Source organism: Halyomorpha halys, unplaced genomic scaffold, assembly GCF_000696795.3.
Source record: "Halyomorpha halys isolate HHAL.00 unplaced genomic scaffold, Hhal_1.1 Scaffold30.1, whole genome shotgun sequence".
In the NCBI taxonomy this organism is placed as follows: Eukaryota; Metazoa; Arthropoda; class Insecta; order Hemiptera; family Pentatomidae; genus Halyomorpha; species Halyomorpha halys.
In genome coordinates, this window is record NW_027110126.1 from 715,952 (window position 1) to 743,665 (window position 27,714).

Here is a 27,714-nt window from a genome sequence, read left to right on the forward strand (position 1 = left end):
CCTTAGTCCTTGGAGTTTGTAGAATAGTGCCTTAGTCGTTGGAGTTAGTAGATTAGTGCTTAAGTCGTTGGAGTTAGAATAGTACCTTAGTCCTTAAGTTAGTACAATAGTGGCTTAGTCCTCGGAGTTTGTAGAATAGTGCCTTAGTCGTTGGAGTTAGTAGATTAGTGCTTAAGTCGTTGGAGTTAGTAGAATAGTACCTTAGTCCTTGAGTTAGTACAATAGTGCCTTAGCCCTTGAGTTAATAGAATAGTGCCTTAGTCCTTGGAGTTAATAGAATAGTAGTCCTTGGAGTTATAATAAAAAATAAATAAATAAACTTCCTTCAGGTCATATCAATTGCAGTAACTACAGTAGACTGACTAGTTTGGTTCACACAGAGGTTAGAGAGGTAACACTAAAGGAATACATGATGCTTTACCTCTCAATTTATTGTTTAAAATGCAGTAGATGATGGCTTAACAGCATTAAGTGATTTATTACGACACCAACATTTGTCAATATAATGGTCAGACTTGACTTAAACATTTGGGAAATATTTATTTAAGCCAAGAAATTAATATAATTTTTTAGTGTACTATATGAATTTCCTTGTGCAGATACATGCTTAGCATCTGACCATTAAAGAGCAACTAATTAATTTTGATCAAGAGAACTAATAAAAAATTCACAGCAGGAAGGAGAGATTATATAAAAATCTCATCCATGAGGAGTCACATTTCTATTAGATGTAAATTATGACTCATGTGTTGTTTTTCATCGATATATCAATTAGGAAGTATAATAATGCAAAAATAACTATTATATTGACCAAGTCATCATTTGAAAGAATATTTGAAGATTTTATATGAGCATTTTTAGGTATTTCTTTCAATATGATAAACTCATTTTTAAAGTAAATTGTTTTTAATTGAATTTTATTTTTTTAATTTAAAACATATGTTTAGATTTATGTATTTATTTAAAAACTAGAATCACTGAAAAGGTTAAGGATCACTAATGTAAGAAAAATAAAATAAATAAGTAATACACAAAACAAAACATAAACACGAATTTTGAAGAGGAATGACAATTAATAGAAAAGCAAATTGAATCATTTTTCAAGTATTCATACATAGGTGGATCAGATATTTATTAATAAACAGTAAAGCTATAACGGTTATAATAATACCATAGTTGAAACATCTTTGGCATAAAGATTATTAAAAATATAAACATTTCTGATATACATACATGCTTGGAATTCATACTAAATAAGAAAATTACTTGATGGATTGAAGAAAAACATTAAACTGACACAGCTCAAAATGCTACCCAAGACTAGAGACAAAAAAGAAACTCCAACTAAACTGTACCATTAGTGATAGATATCTAGCACTATAACGAGGATTCTATCCCAGACCTCCAGAGATGGAACATGATGCACAATGTGATTTTCAACAAGAAGCTGCTAATATGAGTCCTGTTAATAAGCACAGATCTCCTATTATCCGATATAATAGAAGTTGCTGAATAAATATTTTGTCCTCACTACTATTTTAAACTGGAGAAGTAAGCAATAACTAAAATTCTTATGGGCAAGTTAACTCGAATCCTACAATGGGGTAAACTGCAATACAGACGGATCCTTAATGGAACAAGGCTCTTGAGCAGGAATATGGAGGATGGATCGACCTAATGAAGGCATCTCCATATCATTAGGAAGGGACACCATGGTCTATCAGGCTGAGGTGTTCGCAATTACCAATTGTGCCCAAAAGAAAGTACGAGGGACAGGCTTATCACAATTTTTACTGATAGTCAGGCAGCCATTTATGCGCTAGGTAGTTACGTAACCCGCTCCAAATTGTTGGAAGAGTACAAGAATATTGAAATCTCTCTCTTTAGCCAAAAAAGAGCAGGTTGAATGGATGACTGATCACAAATGCATTAAAGGCAATGAGAGAGCGGACTACTTCGCTAGGAAAGGATCTAAGTTCTGTTCCCTTTACAACCAACACCATATGTGGGATTAGTCTCAGTCATGTGAAGGGGCATTTCAAAACGATTGCTGAGGGTAAGGCCGGGTTACTTTGAAAGAACACCAGAAGACTAGACCAAGATGTTCCCAAAGGGCTCCTGCCCAAAAAGAAGTAATACACTTTTTAATATGGACAGGAGCACTTTAAGATGGGTGATAGAACTATACACAGGACACTTTAAGATGGGTGATAGAACTATACACAGGACACTGTCAGTTGAATAAGCATCTCTATGAAATGAGGCTAACAGAGTCATCAATCAGCAGATTCTGCAGAAAGGATGATGAGAAACTGCGTACCACATCGTTTGCAGATGTCACTATCCAGGATACGATTCCTAACATTTGGTAAAGATCGTAGTTAAAGTCATAAACTTTGCGAGACAGTTGATCCTTATATGATATCCAGATTCACAAAGGCATCTGGTCTACTTTAAAAAGAGAAAAGATGGCATACATTAGGCCCTCTGTGGCCGTGGAACACCTTTGCCGGAAAAAAAAGAAAGTTGATTTGAACACAACACCATCAAGAGCTGAAGACAGTTAGAGATTAATTAAATAAAAAAGGAGGAAAAAAAAAACTTTTAGGAATAGATCAAGGTAAAACCATCCTTATCGTGTTGGAAATTGAGTCTTCTAAGGTGAAAAATAGTAATTTATTTTGTATCACAAAAGAATGGTCGATACAAGCCTTTTTGGTAAATATGGTTTTGATGAATATAAAATGTAACCAGGCATCCAAGCAAAATTATAAACAAACAAAAGAGATAATTATTGATTCACCTTGATTTTCACCAGTGTTTGGTTTATGGAGAGTGTTCCCAAGAGGGTCATGCCCACCTGGTACAGGTATTTGTCCAAATTCAGACTGGCCTGCTTCCTGTTGTCCTGGGAGTGGCAGGGGTCTTACACTTTCCTAAAATAAATGATTAATTAATATAAAGCAATAGCATTTTTTTTACATAATTATGAATTTTTATCTGTACAGATTACTTTTTTAACCAATATAAAATTTTTAATTTACTTTTATTACTATTATTTTTAGAAATGATGATAAAAAATGTCCCCTCTTCCTTAATTTTTAATATACTATTCAAGTCTTTTCACTATGTACATTCCATCACTCTTTCTTACCATTTAAGTAATATCCTTTCATTATTTGAACTTTCGATCCCTCTCTGCATATTTTAACAAATTCATCGATTATGTCCATCCATAACTTTTATCATATTATTGCTGTTTCAAAAATTTAGCTAAAACCAAACCTCACATACTATTCAGTGAGTATCTCTAATTACACACTCATCCGTCATGATCGAATTGAATGAAGCGGTGGAAGACTTGGTTTATTTGTTCTTAGTTTGAACGTTAAAATTCTTTTCAAATCTCCTTCTGTGACTCCACATCTAGACAGTTTATTTGTAGAAATATCTTCTCTCTTATTTTATCTCCTCTATGCTACAGTCTACTACCCTACACAAGTGAAACCCAATTTAGCATTTGAGCCATCTCTTCTCACCTACATTTCTTTGTACAATAATATAATAAATTCCATGTGACTTTAAAACTTATCTTCTTTTCAACCATTATGATAAAATACACCTCACAGACGACATATTCCCTTGACTTATTTATTGTAACCTTCCAACAAAGACGCATAGCTCAGTTCTCAAAACTCAACGCCTTGGGTTTTGAGAACATGTTACACCACAATCTTATCAAATCTCCTAAAACATTTCCCTATCTATTATCATTCCTAACAAGTTTCCAGTTTCATGGTGTTAATTACCCTGGTCTAGGGAACCTATCTTCTCCTTTCACACTGTCTCATCAAATCTCAATACATTTCTTAATCAACTTTCACCTCTCAAAACCTTCAAATTCTCCCCAGCTCCCTATATTAACCCTGCATCGGGTGCGGCTGATCTGACAGGCACAGGATTCGGTTTTTTTGCTGTCTTTTCCAAAAAGGGGCTGAGTGTGACCCTTACCTCTCAGTAGTTTCCTAACTTTGTGGGGTGGTTCCAACATGTCCAGTCAGGTCATCTCTTGCCGTCAAGAAAGGGCGTCACACGTGTTTTGATCTGACAGGCTCACCGCGCCCAATGACGTTACAAAACTAAGGTCAATATTTTTCACTTTAGATAGTAAATTCAAGCATTTCACTGTTTTTCGATACTTGTGTTAGTCATTTTCATCAGGTACCATTACCGTTTATGAATGGGGATCGTGTGCCTGTCAGGCTTACCGCACCTTTCCGGTGGTCTTTCAGGTTCATTGCACCTTTGTAAACATTTATTCTTGCCTGCGACGTAGGTTGCCAACACTTTTTCGTCGTTGAAACCAAAAAGGCCGGGGTATTGTGGTCTCCCTATAATCAAAGATATACTGAAATAACTATTGAAGAATTCATTAAAAAATCTAGGAAAAAGGTCCTGGTTTCTTCTGTGCTCAGAACCAAAGTCATTGATAAAAGTACTGGAGAAAAAAAAAAAAACTGAGGTCATAACGTATTATAATGCTCACAAAACTGGAGGTGACACTTCTAACCAAATGTGCGCCACATACAACGTGGAGACTGTTCTCTACACTATGTTGAACTTGGGAGGAATCAATTCTTTGGTTATTCCTCTCGGGAATCAATTGGAATGAATTCCAAGAAGAGTTTTCCCCAAAGAATTGTCACATGAACTGTGTATCGGACAACTTCAGCAAAGAAGCCAGTTGAAATCCGGCATTGAAACCTCTTTGAAAATTCATCTCAAGATCCCTTCCGCCTGATGATTGTCCAAAATCAACCCCTCCCCACCTCCAAAAGCGGTCCAGATGTTGTGATTGCATGGTGGAAACAGGAATACATCGGCTCACAAACTACTCCTGTGTCTTGGCTTTGATGGACGATGAATTTGATTTATTTCTGTCCCCACACATTTCAACTTCAAGTCTGACTCCTTTTAGAATTTTTTTTCGAGGATAAAAGGTCCTATTTTGATTTATATTCATAACCATGATATGCGAATTCCACATTTTGACTTTTTTTGGTTTCTGTACCTATATAAATAATAAGAAATGTTCTAAATTTATTTTATATTTTTCCCTAATTGTTTACATCCTCAAGATGATTGGGAATTTTCGGTTTAGTTAAATACGGCGATTTAGGGACTTTACGAATTTTTATGTATAGTATGTCTGTCAGGCTTACCGCGCCCTGATTTTGGGAATCCTTGACCACCCCCTACGAAGGGTTAATTCAGAAATCTATAGACAAGAAGAGATGTGCCAAAAGACATTTTACACAGACCAACATTTCAAATGATTATTCCGCCAAGTTTCCTCGAAGTCTCACCCATTCCTCTTTACCCCGTATAAAAGCAGAGTACTTTCATAATATACTTACCAAAGCTTCAGGTCCTAAATCAAAATGGAAAACTATCTATTGTTAGCTCCTCGTCCAGTACAGATAACTGAGTTTCACCAGAAGATATAAGATTTATTTTTGCTAATCCCTCTTCAAAATAAGTTTTACCCAACCACTCTCTCTCTCATTCCATTTAATCTTCATTTATTCACTCCATAATTTTAAGTGATTGAATTTATGGCTATGGAGGAAAGGGCAAAAAAAGAAAAAGAAAAAAAGGACAAGATTATAGAAAAATTATTAACTGAAAATAATAATTTAAGAAATCAAATAAAAGTTATGGAGACTTTATCAGGTATTCCTTTGCCACACTGAATGCGACTAGGTTATCTGGCCCCAAAAGGTGAAAAGAGACTTTACCACCAAACATCTCAGCTGGGACAGCGATCAGTGGAATTACTTCGGCGAGGAGATACAAGTAGTAGTATTTTTTTTTTTCCAAAACCAGTAATTTATCTTATGTATGTATTTCTCAAATTGATTGTTATATTATTAATAATTATGAGAGATAGTTGATCGTGGATGATGAACGAGGAGAAGATGGTTGGGGGTACGGTTTCATTACCCCCATCTTCTCCTCGTTTATATTATTTATATTCAATTTAGTTGCTCAAGAAATATATTTTTATTCTTATTATTATGAGGGTATAACATATAATTAAATAACTGAAACATAAAATAACCTCATAGAAAAGTATAAGTATTTTCTTCATAAATTGAAGTTTCCCCCAGCCAAATTCCTCAAGTCAGCTTCTCCACTCCTCCCTGCTCATTGCATTGGGTTCTCTACCTGTTATATTTTCAGCTACATCCCTCCACCAGACACAAGACTTTCCTCTCCTACTCCTACACTCGGCCTACTACTCAAATGTTATTTTGGGAAGTCATTCACTGTCATCCTACCATATGGCCAAACCATTTCAATTTTCCTTCTTTCATTACCCCCAGTACATTATTTCTTACTTCCATCCTTTCTGACTCATTGTGTCAGTGAGGCTTTGGCCGAAACTCCTCCAAAAAACCATCTTTACAGCCACAAGTCTTTTACCTGGTGATTTTTTTGAGCTGTCACATTTACAGCTGTAGAGGGTTATGCTTTCTACCAAAGCCTTAATTATTAATTAATTCACCATCATATAAATGTTGTTGCACCAGAGCAGTGAATTTATCATACCAATAGCTTTCCAATCTTTTATCACTCTTTTTTTTCAATACCCTTCCTCGCTCTTCCATTGCTTTAGAGTGTTGAGTCAAGGTAGCAGAATTGGTGTACCCTACTAAGGAGGGCAAAACCCGATCTCTGCCTACTATGGGTTATGCTAACAGAGATGGTACCAAGTAATGGTGGAATAATCAGTTTAGGATTGCAAGAAATTGCATCTCTGAAGTAGAGGACTCGACATAGTGAAGGTGACTACTAGAGGTGGAAGACCCTGATATGACCCTGGTCCTCCAGGTTGAGGGGTAACACAGAGGGCTAGCTTCTCACTCATTGTAAAAAAAGTCGACTAAAAGGCAGACAAACAAGCCTCGGATGCTGGAATGGTTTACCACAGATAAGACATACTACAAGGAAACAGACAATAAATATAGGATGTTGGAATGCACTATTTTCAGCATAAAATGAAAAATCTCATATAAACAATTATATACACATCTCTCACATGTGAAATGTGAAAGTAGTAAACTGGACAAAGTAATTTCTTTTCTTCTTTTTAACAATAATAGCAAATCTTCCAACAATGACTCATTCTTTTGCTGACAAACACCTTATGATTAGTCTCAGAATGAAATTATTTTGTAATTATTTTTTATTAATTTTTATATCATTTATATTAAAAAAGTATTCTCTAACCTGTGTAGGTCTTTTCGGTGGTTGAGCAACTTGATCATCAGGTTTTTTCTTGATAGCTACCTACAAAAATTCAAAGTCATATTAAAATAAGGAACAGTTAATAATTGTTTTTAAGTAATAAGCAAATATAACATGCTGAACAACTTAACTAGAGTATTTCAAATTATGACTTTAAGAAGATTATATAGTAAATCATTGATCGTTATTCCTTTGAACATTGTTATTCAAAAGAATTCTACAATGAAAATTGATAATTTAACTCACAAAAAATAAAGACAATAGACCAAATAATGCATGATTTTGTTTAAAACTTATGTAATAATAAAAACAGATTATAATAAAAGCTTGATGGATAGAAACTATCTTTAGTCACAAAATTGTGAAATAGTTAAAATAATTATTTAGAATCACATACCTCAGGTTCTTTAATAGGCTTCGTTGAAGACACGTCATAATTGTTGAGTGCATCAGGATTCAATCCTGGAGTGGTCGAACCATTAATCTTTTGTCCACTATAGACCATCTAAACACCAAATAGATAAATAAAAAATGATAATTTTTAATGAACAACAATAATTTCCTTGAGATTAAATTTACCTTGGGCATGACTCCAACATTAGTATCTGGCTGTGGTTCGGCTTCCTTTTTCGGTTTCGGTTTCGTATCTTCACATTCTGACAATTTTGTCTTTAAAAAATAAATAAATAATGAACTTTACAAAACAGTAAACAATAAATAAAGTAAAAAAATTCCAAAACTTTTTTTTTAAATTCTTATCAAGTTTCATTTTTAAACTATTTTGTATAAGACAATTAATTTAATGTTTTCATCATCAAGTTTTTTTCAAGAAATAATCATAAAGAAACCATTCTAAGCTAGATTAAAATTGAAAAAAGAATAAAGCTAACATTTAAAACCTATATATTTAGTACATTTTTGATCAAGTGATAGCACATCTTCAAGAAGCAATGGCTTGGCATATAAACATAACATAAAAATAATATTAAAAAACTTTGAGAACCCAAACCTACAAATCTTGCACACTCAACCTCGTAAGGTAGGACCTAACAAAATCTCTTCCTCCCCACATACTACATTTTCGACCTTTACTTGGAAGTAATCAAGGTAGCAGAATTGGTGTACCCTACTAAGGAGGGCAAAACCCGATCTCTGCCTCCTATGGGTTATGCTAACAGAGATGGTACCAAGTAATGGTGGAATAATCAATTTAGGATTGCAAGAAATTGGATCCCTGAAGTAGAGGACTGGGTTTCCAACAACCTGATTATACAAAAAATATAAAGACTAATCATAAAGTATCACTAAAAAGGACACAACCACAAAGGTAACAAGCTATCCATTCAGCATAGATTTACAATTTTGGATATACGTTCATTATTGAACTTACTTGAACCATCAATTACATCTCCTCTTACCCAATCAATGATTTTAACCTCAAAATATCTTCTCTTTGACAATTGACATGGTACCAATTAATCATTCAGTCAGTTTTCATGAATATTACTATCGAATATTGCTTTCATATTATTATCAAAGCTGGATCAGCTAAGTTAACTTCAAACTGGTCTCTTTGCTTTTAGGTTAGCAACATGGGTACTCTAAATGTCCTTGTTTTCTATTTAATCGGATAGTAGAGCTATAAGAAATATCGGTCTGGTATTAAAACAAATCACGTTTAAACTCAAGCCTCGTGACACAAACTTTCAGCACGACCCATTTCTTCATTAAAACAGATATCCAAAGATTAATAAAATAAAAAATAAATTATGATTAATAGTAGTTTTACTGTTATAACTATATTTAAACATTATCCAAGTTGTCTGTCTAATTAGAAAAGATTACATTACAACTACCAGAATAATCTACATTTTAAATAAGTTTAAAAACTAACTGAATAGTATTATTTTTCACGAACTGTTATTCTATTATTTTTTTTCACAGAAATGGGATATAAAATTTTGCTAAAATTTTACCCTGTAAAAGTGAGTCATTTGACAGTAAAAAAAAAAAAAAGTGGAGGGAAAGAAAAACAATAATTATTAAAAAACTTCTTTTAACTGATTTTTTAAGTATAAATAATTCTGTCGATTATTTATCAACCCAAATTAGGCATTTGAAGTAACATAGAACTTATTTACCTTTCCTTTCAAGAACATTGCAACCCGAGCCTACAAATCATTTCTTATTAAAAATAATTTTTTTGTTAAACAAGAATAAAACTAACAGGCATGTTCTATTGGTATAATGTCCAATTACCGAAAATAGGGAAGCTTTGTATCCATAGAGGAATTTTAAAAAAAATTCACTAGCATTTTACATTTTAAATATTAAGGAACAAATTTGGTTCCACGTCTGCCTGTAGTCAAATTTATGTTCGGATATAATTGAATGAACTATTAATCTGATTTTGATGAAATTTTCAGAAATTTTGTGGGTCGGTTTCAGATTTCAGACCCAGATTTCATCACCTAATTTCACTAAGGGATGACGCATAAATATATTTTATATTCCGGAGGAAAGTTGGGGACTAGTATAAAATGTGTTTAGTATAAATTTTATTAGATTCTTTCAACTACTATCGCTTATGCATGTGTAAAATTACTTTCCTTAACCAATATTTCAAAAATGTGGTTGTTTGTATTGGTTAAAATTTGGAAGAAAGTTGGGGCTTAGTGTTTATAATTCCTTGCATAAATGTTAGAAATTTTCACTGATGACAAGGTATTTTGGTTAACAAATGTGCAAACTTAAATTTCTCAATACACCTATAGTTTGAAGACACCTGGTTCGATTTGGTATAAATTTGGAAAGAGGTTGGGGATTAGTATGGAAATAGTCCAGTGTTAGCTCTATTAAATTTCATTAACTATTTTTACCAAGAGCAGAAGTATTATGAAAAACAAAATTTAATAAAAAATAAAAATATATTCTTAATACTTGAAATAAAGGTAATTTTGGGCACAACTACCCAATAGGAGATAGTGAGGAAGCGAAATTGACCTAATTATTGGCCAGATGTTTTTAAGAGTTTGGCAACTTAAAGGAGCAGATTATGGATGTGTTCATACCAATCAAAATTACTATTATAATACAACAATCTAAATAAAACTAAATCTTACCTTTAACTTCTCCATTTCTTCTTTAAGCTGGTAATTTTCCTTATCTAAATGATCTATCTGGTTATTTTTGGGCATAAGATTTTTAAGATCTTCCTTTTCTTGAGTTAATTTAATAATATCATCCTGTTGTTTCAAGTATTCACTCTATAAAAGTAAGAAAGGCAAATATTACTAATGTAAATAATAAGAATAAATACATTGAATATAGATATAATCAATCAAACCTTTAAGTGTTCTAAATCGACATCTTTCTTTTTAAGTAAGTCTTTATTTTCCTTCCTTAACATTTCCAACTCCTTTTTCAAGTCTTCAGCTTCTTCGTTCAGTTTAAAAACTTGAGATTTCTCATTTTCTTTCAAATCATCAAGCTGTGTCTAAAATCCATAATTTTATATTAAAAATATATTATATATTATATTACTTATACTACAGCTCTTCCAAAATGAATAAGGGAACAGTGAAATGGAAACAGCTCATATGAGAGAGAGAAACTCTTTCCCCTCAACAAGTTCAATGGACTTCACAAAAGGAGGAATTATTTTGGTTTTCATTCATTGACAAATGTGAAAATTTGTAGAAAACAAGAATTAATAAATAAATTTATTTTTGGTAACCTAATAAACCTACCTTTTGGAGATACAGTGGAGAGAAATTTTAGTTTCAATGCAGTGTGTTTCCCATTATTCAGCCATATTTTTATGGGCAAGGTATAACAAGGCTCAGAAAACACATCCTACACTAATATAGACACAACTAGTAAACCTCATTTAACTATAGCCCATCCAAATTTACAAGATCCGTGAATATATAATCTAATTTATGAAAGTCTGCGGCCCATCATGCTAGAACTTGGACTATATGCAGCCCACTAAGACAGAATTTGAATCATCTGTGCTATACCCACACTCCTGACTTGGAACAAAGGAAAATACCCTCTTAGAAAATATTGATAATTAGGTTGCTCAAAAGAGAATTCTGAGATACTTTCAGGTTTTTGCATATATTAATGTATTTATCAGCCAACAATAATACATCTTTAATATCACATTAATTTCTCATAAAATAAGTGCTGCATGTCAATTTAGTACTTAGTCCCCTTCAAGTAATTTATTGAATTAAATTATTATATTACTTAGTTGGAAGTCTTATGATTCTCTGTATTTAATCTGTATTCTCCAGTCAACTATATTTTTTTCTTGGGAGGAGGGAGAGAATAATATAACATTATTTAATTTAATATTATAGCAGTTTATTGTTTTCTAGTCTTATCGACCAGATTTCACATCCCTAAACAACATCAGGCATGAAATGAGTAATTTAAAATTACAGAAAGTTGATATTTTAGCAAGCATTAACTTCCTTTAGATTTACATTTCTTTTAGAAACTTTAGATAGATAACATTAAGAAATTCTCTACTTATTAAAAAACATCCCCATCTTATCTCTAAGTAACCTCAGTTATCACTTATGAGCCATGTTTCATGCTTAGCCATGTCAAGACTTTTGTTGTTAACTAGGTCCTGAATCTTAAGAAATCCAAAATAAAGAAATATACTGTCTATGGGTGATTAATATTAGTGATTCAATAAATGGCAATAATATATTATCCCAATACCAGAAACTTTTAGACTATAAAACCTAAATAAAAATAAAACCAGTAGAGTGACATCTTAAGATTATTTTTAATATTAAAATGGAATTCAGACATTTGAGATCAAACCTCCTCATATTAAAAACAAGCAAGTTTATGAGTAAGCTTTGTGGCTTATAAAACTGAAAAAAAAATAACACAAGGCAGATCAAGATAAAATTAAGATGTTTATGAAAAGCTATTAAAATATCAACATTGGTCAAAACAGCAATGTTCACCAAAATCTATAAAACTTTCAAATTTGGAAGATTTTATAATATACTTTCAAATTTATCATACAGAATATATGAATGATTATGTAGTTGGATGAATAAATAAAATGGCATATCTTATACATTAAAATATCAGAAACACCTGACAAATAAATTCCATTATATGCAGGAAAATATTAACAGATTTCATATATTTTGCTAAATAAAAAGGTATAAGGATTTTACACTAATAGTGATGAATTAGATATAAATAAAGAAAATTAAAATTTAATTTACTCTATACAGATTATTATTAATAAATGAAATTCTCTAAATATATATTGGATAGAAAGATTAAAATGGTTTTTATCAAAAGAGCTTATAAAAGCCAATTCTAATATAATATATTAGAGATAAGGAAGTTAATGACTTAAGAAAGTCACGTTCTAACACTAAATCCAACCTTGAAAGGATGTAATAAATAAAGAAATAGCACGTCCCTGAAGACAATTCTAAATCCTCTTTACAAATAATATTAAAACATGGAGATGTTTCAAACATTATTTCTTTTATTCTCTTTAATTGAGCTTATAATCATACTTTTACTGTACCCATCTATTCAGGGCATATAAAAAAGCATTTTATCCATGGATTAAAGGATAGTATAAAAGATAACCACAATTTAAAGCAACAAAACTAAAAAGTGAAAATTAATCATGACTGACTGTTATATCAAGTTAATTAAACAAAAATCTAATATTGCCACAAAACTCAAATGTTTATCAAGATGATTATCCATTAATGATACAAAATAACAACCAAACCACTTAATATAAAATAAAGTAAGTTACCTGTAAAAACTTATTCTGCTGAACTAATGCGTCATATTTATTCTTAGATTCCAGATTTTCTTTTTCCCTAACTTTTCGTTCATCAGTTAATTTTCCTTCAAGTGTTTCCTTCGTTAATTTATGATCTTCTTTTTCTTTAGTTAAAGACTTTTCAAGCCTTACTTTGTACTCAAAAATTACTTAAACAAAATAGAACAATACAATTGGACATAAATAATTATAGAGATTAGTTTAAAGATAATCTACTTAGATATACACAATACAAAGAATGATACCTTGTAGTTGAGCTGATAATGATTCTTGTTGCTGATTACAACTATTAACTAGTTTTTGCACTTCAGCTAATTTTGATTGAGTTCCATGAAAAACAAAAACAACAGCACCCAGAACACAAATCAAACAAACAATAGCAAACATTCGGGTTTTAGCACCCCTTACTAACCTAGAGGAGCTCATGACTGTTATATCTATGTTACCACTATTTAAAAAATATAAAAACTAAACAAACTGAATTAATATGTGGTAAAAATCACTAGTTAAAATTACATAAGCAGTTAATATAGTGAAAGTTGCATTAGCTCTAAGATGCCCTTGAAGAACTCATGAAATGTTAAATGAATATAAACATAAAACACCATACAAATATTTCACTTCACCATTATTAAAAACACCAATTATTGTCCTACTTCAATAACAACTGGAACACAACATACAGTAACAACAACACTAGGTTTTAACCTACTGCAATTCGATTTTCCATATGTTATGCGCTATACCAACTGCAACTAGCTGTTTTTTAGTCAATAAAATTTCTCCACGTAAGCAGCAGTAAACTTTTGTCTTCTCTATATTCCTAAGCAAACCAATACAATTCTGTTTATAATATACTTTTGCTAACTGTTTATGACTATTTAAAAAAAAAATGTTTTTGAATAGTTTAGGTTGGCAACTTGAAGTTGTGAGATAAACACGAAAGGGAGTCCCTTACTGTTGCCTTCATTTTGTGCCCCTGAATGACATTTTATTTTATTCCCTTTTCTGACAGTTTAAAATTTAAAATTTAAGTATCCTTATATCCAAAAACATTAAAGGTTTATTCCTGGACGGGAAATCACCGGTCAATTTTGGGTATGTATATTTATTGTATTTAATAATGAATTCAAAATGCGTGGATATCCACTCTTTTGATCTTACTCACACGCACACACCCTGGTCACTTAAAATTTTGAATCTATTCATTGGTTTGTTTACGTATTTCATGACAATTATGTTTTTAAATTAGAGATAGTATGTATCCCGTGACAATATTAGTTTTGAGTACGATAAACGGTTGATATTTTTCAAATTTTGCCACCCCAAGTATTGTTATTTAGATAGTAAATAATTAAAACTAGTTGATATTAATTAATTTTTTTTTTAGTTATGTGAATCATTTAGGTGGTTACATTCTTATAAATAGATCCATTCATGTTTGGCCATAGTGTTATTTTGTTTTTAAAGTTTACAAAATATTATAAACAAATGTGATCTGTTTGTTAGATGTATTTTTATGTCTATTAATTATGTTAATCCTAATTTTTCAAAGTTTATTTATAAAAATTATATTTAAGATTACCCTTCTGTAAACATTTCATTAATTCCTAACCTGTCAGCTAACACTACAATAGTAATGTTCTGTTGATGATTTTAAAATTAAATTATTTATCCAAGAATTTATTTCTTGTTTGTGTTTATAACTGAAGTGAGTTTCTTTTTTAAATATTTATACTTGTGGCTTGTCATTCAATACCTTGTACTCATGAACTAATAAAAAAATATAAAATTTATCGTTTGAAAAAGAAAAAAAAACATATAGTTTATGTATTTAAATATATTTAATTTAATATTTTATTCTAAATATTTATGGATGGCTTCAAAGTAATTTGTATTATTTTTAAGACAATTTAATTTTAGTCACATTTATCAAAGATGAATATTCATACACATTTAAATGATTTATATTACATTATTATTTGTTATCATCTCTCAAAAAGTATACTCGCAACTTAGACGTAAACAAATTATAGCTCTTATTATCAAAACCTTCTAATCAGGGGTTGTTTTTAGATTTAATCGTCGTATCATTGAATACATTGTTATTCAAAATCATTTTGTTCTTATTAATTTTGATTTGTTAAATTTTAATTGTATAATTTTATGCATATCAATATAATATATTCATTTGCTTTTTTTAATTATTCTATATTTTAAAAAGAAACAAAATGAAACTGTAACATACATTTACAGTTTCTTTTTTTTACTTTCTTTTTTCAATTATATTATATTCTAATTTACTACTATATTTTATATGTGCTGTCCCAGATAGAATTAAATTCATGTAAGCATTTTACTAATTTGTTTTACATTTTCCCTAAGTATAAATTTTTAATTTAGTTTATACCTTAATTAAAACTTGAGATACTTTATCTGTAAATTGCAATATCGTGTGCTGTCAAATTTCATTTATTAATTATTTTTAATGTTAACTACCTGATGCAGTGTTGACTACAATTTTTTTTTTTAATCTGTATTATTTATTAATTTATTTTTAAAATTGCTACATCATTTATATCGAAATGATATAGCATTAGGTTGTTATAATATTATGATGGATCATTCAAAAACCAGACTAAACCCCATCTTACTCAGTCAATATTATTATTACAATATAATCCTCGGATGATCAATGTGTTGACGAAATTCAATATTTACCCAATAATATTGACTGTAACTGCCCCCTAAAGGGGGAAAGATGATTGGATCAAAAATATTATAAGAGTATTTTTATTTTATTTTTTTAAATCATCATGATCAACCACAATTTCCCCATGTTATTCTATTACTCTTAGTCAGTTCTTTATACCATATTAGGCTGGCCTAAAATATCTTCAAGTCCTTTAATTTAAATGGGAGTTATATTTTAATCTCACATACATATCTTATTTTCTAATAAATTGGATTTAAAGAAATGATATTATATATTGTTAGCTTATATTCATTCCTATTTGATATCCTAGTTTGGCATAATTAATTATTTAGACGTTTTTTGTGGCATAAACATTTATTGATTCATTGTATTCCTTAACAATTGGCATATAAATATTATAGAACTATGCTAAGGTTAGGTTGTTTACATTATGAGTTTTTATTATTTTATACCAAAGTTAACACTTATCAGCCTTGAGAAACTTATTAATGACTGAAATATAAACTTTTTTAGGCTAAAAATTTCGCCTGAAGTTAAGTGTCCTGAAGACAAAACAAACATTTCAATTAGAAAGAGGTCCTGATCTTGATGGCAGAGACCCCTTCATTTCAAGTTACGGAACCCGCAATACACCCAGCCTTAACTGTTGTGTCTATCAGAACCCTTGTATGTTCCCAACTCCATGCCTATCTATATCTTTTCTTCAATTATTTATTTTTTCCCTATTTTAAGTTATATTTATACTTTTATGCAATATTTTACATCTATTCTTGATTGATTATAATTAAGTATATGTTAAAATTTTGGATTAATTTCTGCTCGTTTTGGTATTCACACACAACTATTAACTAACTGAATTTCCTCGTGTTGTAAGGATTTTTGTTTCTGTTAATACTGTAGACATAGTGCGCACATTATATCAAATAGATTAGTTTCTTTGGATATCAAGATTTGTTCACCCAATGAGTTATCAAGGCCGATTCATTCCTAAACTCTGGACGGAGATTCCCGAAGCCGTTCGGCACCCGAGTGACGTCAGGTTCAGACCGTTACTACCCCACCGAGAATCACCTTTAATTTTTTATATTTATCTCTTAAATTTATAGAAAACACCGTATTTCTTTTCTGTAATTCTAAATACCACATAAAAAAAAAATTATCTCAGAAAAATGCAGAATCTGTTGCTATAAATTTAGTCTACATTATACTATGGTCCGAAACAAACCCATAAAATATATTTAGAAAAAAAAAACCTAATTTATGATTCTTGTTATGTGGTTGCACCTTCTTGGTTCTGAGTCTTCTGCTTCTTCCACGCCAACCTTCTGGTCAGCTGAGTTCTTAACCATAATGTTTTCCAAGTCATTCTTCATCATTTCTAGTCTATTTTTAGACTGAGTATTTAAAAATTAGATTGATGGATCATTTAATCTTCTGATTATGGCCAGTTCAACTAATATTTTACGTAGAGTCAGCAGAAACGAACGCCATTTTCTTAAGTATCCTCATTTCAACACAGGGTGAATATTTTCCTACAGAACTAATGCATTTACTGGTGCTATATCGATCAAGTTCATGAACTAATTTATTTGGCATTTGCTGATTTGTCTCTTGCAAGACAAGTGTAGTCTTTTAGAGTGTGATTTAACTTGTCACACATCACCCTAACATAAATCCTATACTTTGCAGGTTTGGATTTCGTATATTCAAGCCCTATGTTGGTATGCATTTCTGTTTTCCCCGGTCTCTCAAGTTGCGTTTTTTCGTTTGTGCCCTCTGGTAGGTATGATTCACACATTAGGTTAGGTACCTTTAGGAAATGTTTGCTCAATGTAAAGAGTCATGGTGAATCTACATAATTCCGCGGAAACACATATTCGGTGAATACCATGGGAAATGAAATATAAAAAAACTATTAGAGCTTTGGTCCAATTCCGAATAGGAAATGAGTGAATTTTAATTTTGTTGTTCCGAGTAAGTCACGTTTTTTCTAGAATAGAAAGGTGTGACTAAAAACTATCTAAGTTCGGTAATTCCTAAGGTGCAACATAGGCAACTAGACAAAGTTTTCTTTGACCTTTTAAAGAGGGATTTTTAGTGACTAAATAACACTAATGGCTGATTTTTATTCTCATGACATACAGGCATTTTTTTTCCACGTTCTATGAGCGTAGGCCTAAAATATATATAATTTAAATCAATGGAAATACCAGAAAACGTCATAGTTCTAAAGTTTTCTATAGTGGATTATAATCTTAATATTATTTTTATATAATTTTTTTTTAATCTTAAAGTGAGCACTACTAAATGTTCTCAATATTTACTATGGTATATTGAAATATGCTTTTTCCTTTAACTTTCCTCTGTAATAGCTTAAATATTTTTATCGGCAATAATTACACATTTCATTTGATATTGAAAATTTTATGTTATCAAATACTTGATTTAAAAACTGTTGAGTTTTATCCTTCCTTAGGATTGATGAAAACTTTCCGTAAAAAAAGGATGTCTTTAGATCTTCCAAAATCGCTTTGAAGAATCTTTTTGAAATTTTATATTATCTTGAAATTAAAAAAAAAAAACAATTTAAATCTTTACCGCTGCAATTCATGAAAGATCAGGGGCGCAGTACTTTGTAAGGAAGTACTGTTGTGCAAGGAGATCATTTGGTCTTAATTACGTTCGACCACAAGATTTTTACCTAATTAAGGCTTATGAGCCTGGGTAGACCCCGAAAGCTCCTGAACCCACAGGGCTGACTCATGACTACCATGAAACAGAAAATCATTATCTGCCACAGCCGGGTTCCTGGAGTTAGTTACCACTGAGATATTGTCTTGAAAGAGGAAGGTATGTTTTGGGGCGTTTCATTTAAAAATGTTTTTAGTGATAAAATATCCCAATTTCGTAACGTGTAAGTTTTTCGCTATTCTTATTTCTGAAGCAGCTCCCTCATTTTCTGTCGTATGTCCAGAGACCTTTTGTTGTGGGAGAGTGAGGTAGAACTCTGAAATGTTGGGAAATTTGAAAACTTAATTCAAAGTTGGACAATAGGGGTCAAACATTACTCAAAATTTTTAGCATGATGCCTGTATGTTAGAATTTTTTATAAATGATATTTATATAAAGAAGTCAGTACTCCACAAATGTTTAAGATAAGGGCTTCTTACAGGGGATATCACCCAAGCCTTCAATATTTAGAGAAATCCAGTCACAATTGTTAAAAAAGTTTTAAATTTTGCTCTCTCCCATCAAATAAGTTGTAGCTATTTCCTGGCTGTGTCTTCTACATTTTAGATTGATTTTGCACAAAAGAAATTTTTGATTATTTTATTCATATGATTATCTTATGGGGTCACGATTAAACACACGTCATTGGTCCCGTTTTGCTACAGTTGGCCTTTGCATGGATGACTAATAATACTTACCTTCTATTTTTCCTAATATTTACTGATAATGCTATAGCTTCACCACCTACGGAATTTTATAGTTACAAAATATTTGCCATTGTATTTCTACGATTTTTTCTTTAAATCACCCAATACAATATTAAAGAAATAGTTGAATTTCTGATTAAGTTTGTTTACGTTCTTATTAATAAGAGTTCTTGAGACAATTGTAATAATTCTTTGTTAAGAGTTATTAGTTTTTTCAAACTTGTAGTTAAATTCGTCCATAAGTATTGTACTTACAGAAAAATTCATTTGTTTTAATTTGAAAACATTCATTCGATTAACCATTTTTAATTGTTATTATGTAATATGAATGATTTTGAGCAGTGTTTTTCACCCAGTGCCCTGGCTTAACAGGCCACTGACTTATAGGGGTTGGAAACCACTGATTTAGACAATATAACACAATGATGTAATGGTATATGAAATGAAATGAAAAATATTTTATTCTTCTAGAACTAGATATCTTCAGAACAATTACAAATGTAATTTTAATTTTATTGTAACATATACTGGCCAAAAAACAGCAAGAGAGGAAACTTAGAGTTGAGGGGTTTTAAGTGGAAGGAAATAACTGATGCTATTGAATTGCTTTAAGGTAGCTATGGTTCGATGGGAAATTTGGTCAATGTGTGCTTTCCAGGATGAAGTTTGATCAAAATTGACACCAAGATTTTTGACTGACATATGGAATGAGGTAAGAGATAGGAGTATTGTTTAGGAAAAGGTTGGGGAGTCATGGGATAGATTTAAGGAGAGAGGGAGATCCAATTACGATAGCTTTACTCTTTTCGGCATTCAACGTAAGTTTATTATATGTCTTTGGCCTAAGTGCTTATACTATTGATGTCTTCTTGTAGTTTTAGAATGGCATTTGAGTCGTCATGATGATAGAAGGAAAGGTAGATTCCTAAGTCGTGTAGATGATACTGGGAATGCTGGGTGGCAAGTGGAAGGTCATTGATAAAGATAAAGAGTAGGGGATAGAGAGGATAAACCATTGTTAATACTCAAATAATAATTGTACAAATAAGAATTTTTATTATTATATGGTTTTATATAAGGTTAATATTATTTGACTTTTTATGATTATTTTATATCTTTCAGAAAATGTATCTCTTCGTTTCTTCTTGATTGCGCAGAAAGCAATGGAATACTTTAGTTATAATTTTTCTTTTTTACTTGATCTGTTTTTTCTCAATTAGATCATAAACCTACATATATTTTTAGTTTATACGTAATTATTTTAATTTTATTTCTTTGTGCGTATTTATGTCCTCATTTGTTGAGTACAAAATATTTTATAAATTCTTGATCCGTTAGTTGCGCACAAGCACATTATATTAACTTTCGAAGGCCAATGATGCACTTTCTGCCAATTGACAGATACGTCACAGATTAAAGGAAGCCAGAGACGCACGTCTATATCATTCTAAGAAATGTTTTTTGATCTAAGAGTTGATTGTTGTAAGGTTTATTTAACTATTATTGCTTTTTATTATTAAATACTTTAAATTTGAAAGTGTTAAAACTTTTAAGTCCGATTATTTACTAAAATTTCTATCACAAAGTTAGCAATGATTCATTGTATCAGTATACTATGTTACGCATTGTGCATTATTTTGGCCAAACAGTTAAGAGTCGATTAAATGCTTTTAGAACAAATATATAAGAATAATAAAAAAATGAACTTATAAAATCAAAAATATGCATATTTAAATTGAATATTTATTAATTTGATTCTACATTCATTTTAAATACATATATAAACAATATTTTAAAATTCTCCTGTAAAGCTAAACTCAAATTTAAAACAAAATTCATGGTTCACAGTAGAAATAATGTCGTTCTTATTGATGTAAGATTGAATATATTGAGAAATTTAAATATTTGTGTTCTACTACAACTAAAATAAATTTATGAAGAAATAAAGACGGGTATAAATTGCTTGGTTCGCCCTTGCTTTACAGAAATTCTTGAAATAGTGTAACTTTTTGAAATATAATGCTTTTTAATTATTTTTACGGGTACTAAATGTACTCCTTTACGCCAAAGAAGAAAAAACAACGTCTTATGGTCTTCGAAAATAAAATATTGTTTGAAATAATTGCCTCCAGAAAGGATGAGTCCAGAGGAGACATTACAAAGCTACAAACCGCGTAATTACGTAGATTATGTGTATACTTGAGTCAATGGCTTCACGTAGATTAAAATGTACTTGTAAAATTGTTAGGCTTGGGCTTGATATTCAACTATTTCCTAAAAACAATAAGTGCTCTACTGCTGGGTGAAAATTGGAAGGAAAGGCCGAGATGTAGGTGGGAGAATAGTGCCTAAGGTACTTGAAATTTTGATGGTGGTTGGTGGATTGAGCAGTAAAATGAACTCGTAAACCGAAAGTGACGATTGTTGACACGGCATCGAATTTTTGGATTCACTCTAACCCTATTCCTTGTACAGGGACATGGGTCCACGAGAAATGGGTGGTACCATATCTCGTGGTAAGTTCAAATATCCTTGATATCTTAAGGATCGATATATGATCTACAGGGCTAGGATTTTCAAGTAATTATAACTCCAACAAATAAGTAAATTCAATAAAAATATTTAACTTCATGTATACATTTTAAAAACCTATCTGCTCATTGTTAGAGAAAATGGTTGGAAACTCGTCCATTTTTAAAGTTTCCACCGAAAATGAAATATTTCGTATAGGTCCAAAGTAAGAACTGTTATAAAGGTTCCACTCAGTTAAAATTTTCCCTGCTATCTCCTTTCCACTAATGATTTCAGCAATCTGCAACACGTCTTTAGAAACAAGATTAGTTTTTAATCTTTGACACATTGCTTTTCCTTCTAGATTTCGTTCCTTAATTTTCCTAAGATGTCTTCCATTTTGCGAATTGCTTCATTAACAATTTCTGTGTTCTAACAGAGGCGTGACCACCAATTCAAGCTGAGGCACACTGAGTACCACGGAAGCCTAATTGATAGAATAGGACCTATGTTATTTTTGGAATTCAAATTTCCTAATAATTTCAGAGGTTGAGAAACTATAGCTCACCCAGAAGAACTTTGAAACTAGGACCTTTAGTTTGTCTAAGTTCTTGGAGTAGTAGTATTCAGCGGCCTTCAAGGAACGTCCCTCTTTTGGAGTCAACTGGCTGAGAAGGTAGGAACTTTTCAGGGTAATGCTCCTCGAAATTTTTCTCTCAGCTTAGGATTTTTAAAAGATGAAATCAACAGACCTCCATGGTGGAATTCATAAAAAAAATGTGACTTGAATAGTTTTAGGATAAAATACTTTTAGGGCCATTTCTGCCTTAATTCAGTTGGAAGCACTATCTGACATGATATTGGAAATATACTGGACTTCAATATCAGTTATATTGTCAACTGAGACCCATTTAGCTCCCGACTCGTTTAGTAATTAGTAAAATGAAAAGATAAAATCTAGACCGTGTGAATCATGCTTTAAAATCGTGTACATTCCTTTTAATTCACAGATTGATACTGAACTACAAACATTGCTCTGAGTTAAACTGCAAGGGAGAGGAAACTTGGAACTGAATGGTGTTTTTTGTTCAAAGAATAATAAAATCAAAAGAAAAGAATCACACGCAAATCCAATACTCAACAATTCCGTGATTCTATCCTTCAGAATACCTGTCAGCACCTAGCATTCTCTTTCGTTTCCCTCCACTTCGATTTCGGTTCCTTCGTCTACGGAGTGCTATCTGCTTGAGACTGAAAAAGACTCATGAATTCTTCTTAAGATTTATCTTTTTGGTTTCCTTTGCACTCCTATATCTCCCGTTTGGAAGTGGCACTATCCAACCTCCCTCTCCTTGGCGTTTTTCTTGTCCAAGTCATTAAAATAAAAAACCTAGCTATATCCTTGATCTTTTCACTCTACATTCATCCATCTATTCATTAAGCATCATATCTCAACTAGTTGATTTATATATGTCATGTCTTAGAACAGCCTTCTTCATCAAATCCTTCGTCATACCTGCAACCTCCTTCTGGAATTCTCTTCTCTATTCACCAATCCTCATCCATTCATTCCTTTAAACAACACCTATTCCTTCACTTACTACATAATCAAACCTCCGCATCAATGTGAACATGTTTATAGCCATACATTGATTACCATTAGAAATCCTAATTCAACCTAATGTGTTAATGTAATTTTAACCTGCATACTGAAACTTTCTAAATGTTTGCCAGACAATTAATCCTAATAATTGAACTATTTATTTATTCTTAGGGGACCTTTGTTCCAGAATAGAATTATTTTGCATTCATTCATTATAAACAATTAAAAAATCATTTCTAATATTTATATATGTTGTAACTAGTTGATACTATCTATGTCTTATTCACTTACATTCCAATCATCTATTTTCAAAATAAAATTAAAGGTTCTTAAGATCAATAATATTAGAAAAAATTGTCTAGGAAGTTGCCTAGCAGACAGAAACTATAAGAGAGTCCCAACTTATATTTTAGAGATTTTTTTGTTTAATTATAAATAAATAGAAATAAGAAATATCGAATGAAATTAATGTAAATCAAGCGAATTGTGTAATTTTAAATTTATCTAAAATGTGTCAAAACATACTAATAATATACTTATTTTTTTGTTTGAATTTCTTTTTAAAAAATAAAATAAAAGAGTATGGATTAGTAAAATAGTAAAATTATTAGAAACAATGTTTTTTTTCCCTCCAGTTCCTTTTATTTTAACCAAAATAAAGAGAAACATTTTTCAGGATGACTGTTAAAAATTAAATTTGAGCATTTCATCATTGTTGGCTATACACGGGTCTCATCCTTCAGTTTCACAATCTTCGACACACGAGTTTTCTGAACGTTGAAGTTGAGGTCTGGGGAAATAGGTAGATTAGCATTCTACCCAATTATTCAAAAAATCTGAAAAGTTGTAAAATTTGGTAATCTACTTCAAACTGCTAAAATTGTATTAAAGCTGTTATATATGTTATAATATTGAAAATTGTTTACAAATAGTATTTAGAGAGTTCATTGTTCCAATAATGTTAAGAAAACACTCCAAACAATTTTTTTATTTTACTTTTATGACCCTTTCCTCCGTCATATCTGACGAACGGGGAGGGAGGTTATTTATAAGTTACCACCCTATTCTAACCGTGATTGGAAGGCTAAGATTTTATTTTCGTGGGACCACCACAAAAATCAAAGTCGACTCCCCAGGCCGGATTCGAAAGGGTGCTGTTGCAGTTACGAGCCAGTAAAAGTTGATACTTTAACTCGTTCGACTACGAACGACCAATCCAGTAAAAATTAGTGGGAAATTTAATACTTTGCTGGCTGAACAGTGTTATATCTAAGCGGTAGAGAAATATAATAAGCAAAACAAAAGGTCATCAGGTTAATAAAATATCTGTGCATAAGTATCTTGGAATAAAATATCGTAGCAATTTAGAAATTTGAGTTGTGTGCATCACAAAAGTTTGGCTTAACCCTATTTTGGGTGAAAATCTCTACTCATTTCTGATTTGACGACTTTTTTATTATTCATGCTGTAATGGGTACTACTTATTACGTTTATTAATCTGGTAATAATACTGCTATTAATTTGCTTTCGTGTTACCTTTCTTGGTATGACAGTAACTAAAAAACAGTAAATAAAATTATGACTATCAGCATAGTAATCATGGTTATACGAAAACCTTTATTTTATCCTGTTGTTAATCATAAAGGTTTTCATACTTTATGCATTATCGTTAACAATGAGAGATGGTTAATTATTTTGAAATAAACAATATTAAAGCTACTTTAAAGAAAGATTTTTTTTTTTTAAATCCGGCATTTAAGACTATTTCAATGAGGTTAAGATCACTATTGTATTTAATAATTTTATAGAAGAAGTTCTATAAAATATTAAACGTCCTCATAAATTCTCTGTACCAAAAATTCTATAATACTTGAGACCTATTGTTCTGTTATTTATTATATGCTAATAATATTTTATATTTTTATATATTATTAATTTTTTTTTTTTGTGAAGTTCTTAGGATAATTCATATTATCCCATTATTATAATTTATATGATTAGAAAATGACATTTTCTCTGGAGTTTAGAGAACTCTAGAGCCACGGATGAAATAGTATAATTTTCCCCTTAAATACTTACTGATATATGTTAATGAATAAAATTACAAAATATTCAAATTCTAACTTTGGAATTTAGAATCCTTATATTTCAATCGTCAAATTCTTCGATAGTTTATTCACCTTATATAATCGATAACATTAAGAGATGATTAATTATTTAAAATATTAAAAAAATAAAGCTACTTTCAGAGAATTTATTATTTTTTTAATTCGGCATTTAAGACTATTTCGATGAGGATAAAACCTAAGTAGTATTAAAGAATGCTTGATTGTAGTTTAAAATTTTATAGGCTAAGAGATTCTGTAATATATTTGAAGTTCTTTGTAACGAAAATTATATAAAACCTCAGACCCCTATTGTTTTGAAATTTGTAACATGCTAATAATATTTTTTTATTAATTATTTTTGTGAAGTTCATGGAGTAATTTTCTTTTAATAAGATTTTCTCAGGAGGATAGAAGTAACCCCATTGTTGAAATAGTTTAATTTTCTTAAACAGATTTTTAAAAATATTTAAATTATAGCTTTGGAATTTAGAATCCTTAAATTTTAAAATTAGTAATTCGCTGGTATTCTTAATCGTTGTGTTAAGGTAATAATTGAGAAATTTTCTATTAAAAGTTAATATATCCAGTTCTAAAAATTTAAATTCTTTCTTTTACAATTAATTTACAATGCTACATGAATAACGTATTTAGTTTATTTCAAAAGTTCAATTTCACTTATCTTCTTGTGATGCTCCCATAATATTTTTTTTTTTTTTGTAATAACAGCATTTTAGAAGTGGATATATTGAATTATGTGAGAGAATTCTTCAACTATTTAAGAGTTTCCTTTGGTGGCTCTATATGTCTCTTGTTGCATAATATTGTTTGTCAGCGTGTTTTATCGAATTTATTACGTACTATTATTTGCCTTCAAACTCTAATCCGTTGACTTTATCAGCGATAAATTACGATTGATTCTTTACGATGATAATTGTAAAAGTAAGTAGAATGTGTTAATAAATTTAATTGTACATATTAATCCCATACCCACTCATCAAATTTATACTGTCAATTAATTGGACTACATTTTGCCGAAAGAAACCAAGCCTGAAACAAAATAACTTTTTTTTTCCGACTCTAAAACAGAAAAAACATTAAATTACCACCATTGGTACTTGTAGTTATACGGTGAAGTACTTATCTGATGTTTTTTTCATGTGGCCGTTTCATGTAAATTCTACTAGAAATATTTGAAGGCGAGGGGTCTCCTCGTAATAAAATAACTGAACAGAGAAAAGCTGATTTAAGTTAAACGCCATTAAAATATTCACAAATATAACATAATTAATATTATAATTTGAGTATTTAGTATATATATAATGTTCCAATTATTTCAACTAACAAAATATTACTTCTGATTTATGCGAAGATTGTCCCTTAAACATTTTTAATACTAATACTTTCACACATTTTTGTGGTATGTTGCCATCTTCATTGTTCAGTGTTTTCGTAGTTCGTTCATAGATGGTATGAGCATGCAGGTAGAGGGTTGTATCCTTTTTGTAAGACATGGCACTCCATGAAGGCACCCAAAAGCAAGTATCCCTTACTTAAGGTACAGCACTATTTATTTATTCTATCATTATTATTATTATTATTTATGTTTTGTTTTTTCCGTATCAAACCAAAGGAACTTAAAAGATTTTTAAAAATGTTTATTTTCATTTGTTAATAGTTGTAATAAGTTTCAATAATATTTGCTCTGGAATAGGTAATAATATTTTTTTTTTAAATCCTAATTTTGTTAATATACTTTAAACTTGATTTATTATGTATTTATCATTATATAGGAAAATGTATGAATAAGTTTGATTAATATATAAATAAATATGAAACATATCGATTTATGAAATAAATTAATAAAACATTTAAAATGGATAAAATTATAAAAGTTTTTTTTAATTTAAAATTTCGCGATTGTTTATTATTCTCTTAGCTTCTATTTTGTATTAAAGCCAATTCAGAATGAATTTTGTTTCTAAAAATTTTAATTATAATAAGAGAAACTCTTCATATAATTGATGTAATAATTTAATTTGAAATTTCTTATTTAGTTTAAAAAAATTGTGTTTCTTAAGACATATTTGGTTTCCTTAGTATAAATAATTATTAATAATTTCATATTTATTATTTAAATTTATTTTTATTCTAATATTATACCTATTTAAGATAACTTTATGAAA

The 27,714-nt window shown here is 30.4% G+C and overlaps 2 protein-coding genes across 4 annotated transcripts in view; one reads left to right on the plus strand and one right to left on the minus strand.

The window, feature by feature from the left end:
- LOC106684738 (Golgi integral membrane protein 4) overlaps positions 1 to 13,896 on the minus strand; it is a 42,235-nt gene extending 28,339 nt beyond the window's left edge. For both annotated transcript variants that reach the window (XM_014426989.3, XM_014426997.3), the window contains exons 1-8: positions 13,402 to 13,896; positions 13,127 to 13,305; positions 10,658 to 10,807; positions 10,434 to 10,577; positions 7,891 to 7,980; positions 7,709 to 7,816; positions 7,294 to 7,353; positions 2,804 to 2,936 (exon numbers count right to left, since the gene is read on the minus strand). In XM_014426989.3, coding sequence (XP_014282475.1) covers positions 2,804 to 2,936; positions 7,294 to 7,353; positions 7,709 to 7,816; positions 7,891 to 7,980; positions 10,434 to 10,577; positions 10,658 to 10,807; positions 13,127 to 13,305; positions 13,402 to 13,582 — 1,045 coding nt within the window. In that variant the 5' untranslated portion in view covers positions 13,583 to 13,896. The remainder of the gene's footprint in view (positions 1 to 2,803; positions 2,937 to 7,293; positions 7,354 to 7,708; positions 7,817 to 7,890; positions 7,981 to 10,433; positions 10,578 to 10,657; positions 10,808 to 13,126; positions 13,306 to 13,401) is intronic.
- A 100-nt stretch (positions 13,897 to 13,996) lies between these two features.
- The window catches only part of LOC106684681 (uncharacterized), a 188,480-nt gene continuing 174,762 nt past the window's right edge, over positions 13,997 to 27,714 (plus strand). The window contains exons 1-2 of one of the 2 annotated variants that reach the window (XM_067048196.1): positions 13,997 to 14,254; positions 16,386 to 16,538. The gene's annotated coding sequence lies outside the window, so the exon portion shown is untranslated. The remainder of the gene's footprint in view (positions 14,255 to 16,385; positions 16,539 to 27,714) is intronic. The other variant, XM_014426930.3, reaches the window with a different exon arrangement.